This window comes from Vigna unguiculata, chromosome 11 (genome assembly GCF_037176805.1).
Source record: "Vigna unguiculata cultivar grain cowpea cultivar isolate G323 ecotype 2 chromosome 11, ASM3717680v1, whole genome shotgun sequence".
NCBI lineage: Eukaryota > Viridiplantae > Streptophyta > Magnoliopsida > Fabales > Fabaceae > Vigna > Vigna unguiculata.
This window is the reverse complement of record NC_140802.1, coordinates 39442492-39447652: the sequence shown is the minus strand read 5'-3', so window position 1 is coordinate 39447652 and position 5161 is coordinate 39442492. Positions and strand designations below refer to the sequence as shown.

At 29.8% G+C, this 5161-nt stretch overlaps 1 protein-coding gene across 1 annotated transcript; it reads left to right on the top strand.

Moving 5' to 3' along the window:
- Positions 1-562: 562 nt before the first annotated feature.
- Positions 563-3131, top strand: LOC114168697 (myb-related protein 2-like). Its single transcript, XM_028053605.2, has 7 exons — positions 563-856; positions 941-1159; positions 1283-1359; positions 1649-1706; positions 1789-1882; positions 1978-2047; positions 2217-3131. The coding sequence occupies exons 2-7, from the start codon at positions 946-948 to the stop codon at positions 2889-2891; spliced, it is 1188 nt and encodes a 395-aa protein (XP_027909406.2). The 5' UTR covers positions 563-856; positions 941-945; the 3' UTR covers positions 2892-3131.
- Positions 3132-5161: the final 2030 nt, after the last annotated feature.

Sequence of the window (5161 nt, the reverse complement as noted above, 5' to 3'; positions counted from 1 at the left end):
AGTTCCAAGTAGAGAGGAATATAAGATTCCCCAGAACCAAGCAAGTCATGAAAAATAAAACAAAAATAAAATCCTATTTTCAAATTTGGGAATATGATTCCCACTTTTGCCAGACCAGCGAATATGAATGCACATTTGGTTAAAATTTGAAGGATCAATGCCAGAATCTAATGCAGTTAGGAACTAGATATTTGCATATTAGTTTTTCAACATTTTATACTTTTTACACAGATATTGGACAAATTTTTAACTGTTTGTGTGTGTAAGCAGGAAACATATCTATAAAACTGAGGTAAAAAAGCCATAAAATCTCAGACCTTTAACAGTATTTTCATCAGTTTTAAATTTCACTTATCCATTCTAGTTATACAATATATAAAGTGTGTGTGTGTGTGTGTGTTTGCACTAATTAAGATGGACTCAAATGGGTGCAACAACAAAACTAAAACAAGGAACTCAAATGGAATGTTTTGCACTGCCTTAGAATAGAAAGTGGAACTAAAGGGGTCCACAAGCATATATAACACAAGTGAAGAGAAAAAGTAGGAAAAGGAAGGAGTCTATTTGTCAGGTAACCATGCATAAAGGATTGAGTTCTGTTTTCCATTGGTTCTACCAAAGATTCCATGTGTTACTTCTTCACCTCAGCTCTCATATATAACTACCTCTCTAAGGAGGCTTTGCACTGAACAGATATGTGCAGTGAAGAAACAAGCTACAAAAACTCCACAAGTTGACTCATAAATAGAGAGAGAGAGAGGTTCACTTATATTTATATATTAATACTATCAAGTCTTATACTACTTGCAAGTAGAGCATTATCGAGTTTCACCTTTCAGAGGTAGCAAAGTGATAGGTAAAGGCACAATCAGATGATTATATACGTTGTTTGTTTCTATATGTTGTGAACTCATGGTGCTTATAAAGTGTCTTTTTGCAGGTTGAATGTACTCTCCTCATCTGCAACATCAAGGAAAGAACATTCATTCTTCTTCCAGAATGCCAATCCCTTCTGAGAGACACATGTTCCTTCACACTGGAAATGGATCTGGTGATTCTGGTCTTGTTCTCTCGACTGATGCTAAGCCTAGATTGAAATGGACACCTGATCTTCATGCCAGGTTCATAGAAGCTGTGCAGCAGTTAGGAGGAGCTGACAGTGAGTATTTAAAACATATATTTGTTCATCATCATAATCTTGAAGAGGATATATATATATACAGAACTTTTTTACTTCTTTTTTATTAGTTCAATGATTCCAAGTGCAAATTTTATTCTGCAGAGGCAACTCCCAAAACGGTAATGAAACTCATGGGGATTTCAGGCCTTACTTTGTATCATCTGAAGAGCCACCTTCAGGTAAAAATCATTACTTTTCTGCATAATGTTTTTCAGTGTTGCTCTCAACTATAGAAAAATCTTGCTTTTGTTCCTCAAACAAAAAGAAAAGGAGTTGACCCCAGCATATATTAGTCAGCATGCTTCGTACATAACATATACTTCTGCTAAATTATATTCCATATATATAGATCTGATAAATTTTTAGGCAAAGATATGTTGATGTATACACAACTAAGAACCCAGCATAATTACTTTCCGACCGTGACTTCTATGGTGCAATTACTGATCCGTTTCTTTTCCCCACCAGAAGTACAGATTGAGCAAGAGTCTGCATGGACAAAGTAATAACGTGACACACAAAATCTGTAAGACAAGATCTTCTCTATCATGTCTAAATCTATAATGAATCGCAAAGATTTGTTTCTGAACAATAGTCTGGTTTCTCAGCCATAAACCCAGGTGCAGCAACGGATGAAAGACTCAGAGAAAACAATGGAACTCATGTGAACAATTTAAACCTTGCCCCTCAGTCTAATAACAAGTAAGAAGCTTTCACTCGGTTTTCACACATGATTTCTTGTGGTATATGAACATTCTAATAAGGTTTTAAACTAACACTCGGTGACCTTGTGGCAGAGATTTACACATCAGTGAGGCACTGCAGATGCAAATAGAGGTTCAAAGAAGACTAAATGAGCAACTTGAGGTGTGTTAAACCAACTTATACCATTACTACCATACATGTATTTTCAGCCTGTAAACTTGATAAATTATCAAAAGGGTTTCGATTAATTTTCACATAATATCTAAAGTAAGTGAGTGTTATCAACTATTTCTTCATAAATTTTAACAAAAACCCATCTGAACAAATCTAGGTGCAAAGACTTCTGCAGCTCCGGATAGAAGCTCAAGGAAAATACCTTCAAGCTGTGCTGGAGAAGGCTCAAGAAACACTTGGCAGACAAAATCTGGGAGTAGTAGGACTTGAAGCTGCAAAACTTCAACTTTCAGATTTAGTGTCAAAAGTGTCTTCTCAGTGTCTGAATTCAGCATTTTTAGAGCTGAAAGAGTTACAAGGATTTAGCCCTCACCAAACACAAACCAACCAGCCAAATGACTGTTCTATGGACAGTTGCCTCACATCCTGTGAAGTGTCACAGAAAGAGCAAGAGATACAAAACGGAGGAATGAGCTTAAGACCTTTCAATGTCCACACATTCATGGAACGAAAGGAGGTCATAGAGGGTCCTAATCTGAACAACCTACCAAGCACTGACCTCAAATGGTGTGATCCAGTGAAGAACACCTTCCTTACCCCATTGAGCAGAAGAAGTCCAAGCAACTTGTCTATGAGCATTGGACTTGAAGGAGAAACTGAGAATGGAAGCACCATTAGGAAAGAATCAGTGAAACCAGTGGCTGAGAAAGTTTCTCAAGATTATGGATTGCCTTCATACTTTGCTGCACCAAAACTGGACCTAGCCACTGAAGATAAGAACACTAGAACTAGTTGTAAAGAACTGGACTTGAATGGATTCAGTTGGAACTAAGAGAATGGAAAATCCAATTTGTGGCAGGAACAATGTAACTGATCCTGTAAACAATTTAATCTATCAGCTGATGTTTCTTTCAGATTAAAGGGTCATTGGCCTGATAAGAATTAATTTTAGCAGAATGCAAACATGCATCTGACAAAAATCTACCATAAATTTGTAAGCAGTAATCATAATGGACATATATAAGTATGGTTTTATTCTATATAATTAGCTTATTCAAAGTTTAAGACGTCATGCCCCATGTTTATTTGATACATATGATATTGAATAGTGTAAGAAAAAAAATTCAGTTTTTTTCTCCTTTTTTTCTTTTATATATTTTGGAAAATTTTAGTTTATGTTCCATTTGATTTTGGAGTGAAAAAAATGGTGAATATGAAAAGTAATACAAAGAAGAAACAGATAAAGAGAGAAAAAAAAATATTCATGGTGCATGAGGATACCAAGTATAAAATTATCGCAAATAATAATTATTACCAAATTTACTCATGTTTGATTTAATAGAAAAAAATTAAATAAGTATAATTTGTAAACCAGAAATTAAGAAGTGAAATAAAATAAAGATCATAATTTTTTAGATAAAATTGAGAATGAAAAACTTTATTAATAATTTTGTCATTAAAATTTATTAATAATTCTTAATTTTTATAGTTATGGATATTTGTGTTCATAAATTTCATCAATAAAATAGACATCAAAATTTTCGTTTTAGATTTGACTATGTTCTGATAAATTTGTTGGTAAGGATAACAAATAAAATTATTTCCATAAATATTGTCCAACCTCATTGTTTTGATGGAAAATCATCACATACTCGCTCTAATATTTATTCCCGTCATCATTCTCATGAGTTTAAATGACTAAAGTACCCACATTTTACTAGGTAACATAATATGTGTGTGTGGACGCGTGCTACACATTTTTTCTTCTATTTTTAAATTGTTTGACTTATTCTATATTTATGAAATTCACTCACGTCTTTAAAGTATTTTCCCTCTTATTACAATCTTTTTGCCGTTGTATTAAAATGATGTATTATATATAACAATGAATTAAATATATTTTATGTTTTGAATATTTTTACCTTTTTTTAATATTTTTAATTATTATTTATTATTTTTACATGAGCAAGTTTGATTCTCATTTGAAGTGTTTAATCACATAAACTTTATGGTTAGGTAATATAATTTTTTTTTTCTTTATTCTCTTGGATTCTTAATTTTTGTTTTATTAGAACAACTTTCATTTTTTTAAATGATTATCATTATCTCTCAAGAGTTCAACTAGTTCAATATCTAAAATGTTTTAGATCTCTAAATTTTCTATCTTATCATACCCTTAATTATACATTTTTTTTTCTTGTGTGATTTCATTATCAAAATGTTTCTAAGACACAAATTTGATAATTTTAATTTTGTTTTAAAATTTTTATTTGTTATTTCTTTTATAATATTAGAATATGATTTTAATGATTTTTTATATAAATACCTTTATTTCCCGACTCTTTGTCATAAGTATAATTTTACTGCTATAATTATATAAAAGTATTTCATTTACCATAATACAATAATTTAATTTCATTCCATAAATTATCACCATTAAACATAAGTTGAATCTCAAAAAATGAAAAGATTATTACTAAATTGTAATTATTATTAATTTAATCTTTATTTTTTTACGATTTGTTTCAAGTATTGTATTATAATTTTTTGTTATATAAAATACGATATTTCATTAGAATTTAGATAAAGAAAGTAAAAAAAACATTTAAAACATTTTAAAACTTGAACTTTTTTTATAACTTTTTTAATTTTAATGTTTATAAAATTAATAAATGTTTTAACTGTAATGAAAATTTATTAGGTACTTTAATTTTAAATATATACAATTATAACTTTTTTATAAATGTTTTATATTAAAATAACGAGAATGTTAATTTGATATTAAATATTTGATAATATTATTGTTCTTTTGGTATAATTTTTTATTTTTTCAAAAAAAATAAATAATTGATATTAAAATAATATTAGAAAGTGGGTATGAGCATGGATATATATATATATATATATATATATATATATATATATATATATATATATATATATATATATATATATATATATATATATATATATATATCCATTCTCTAGTGGGATAATGCTGAGACAGATTTTGTATTCGTTAGGTATATATATGAGGTGAAGATTTTTTTTCTTTGGGGATGCGAATGAGGATGGTTATGAATATGGGAAAAAGGGATGAGG

Coding starts and splice junctions, on each gene's coding strand:
- LOC114168697 (XM_028053605.2), top strand. CDS start 946: ATGTACTCTCCTCATCTGCAACATCAAGGAAAGAACATTCATTCTTCT. Junction 1,707..1,788: donor TAACGTGACACACAAAATCT/GTAAGACAAGAT, acceptor CTGGTTTCTCAG/CCATAAACCCAGGTGCAGCA. Junction 1,883..1,977: donor GCCCCTCAGTCTAATAACAA/GTAAGAAGCTTT, acceptor ACCTTGTGGCAG/AGATTTACACATCAGTGAGG.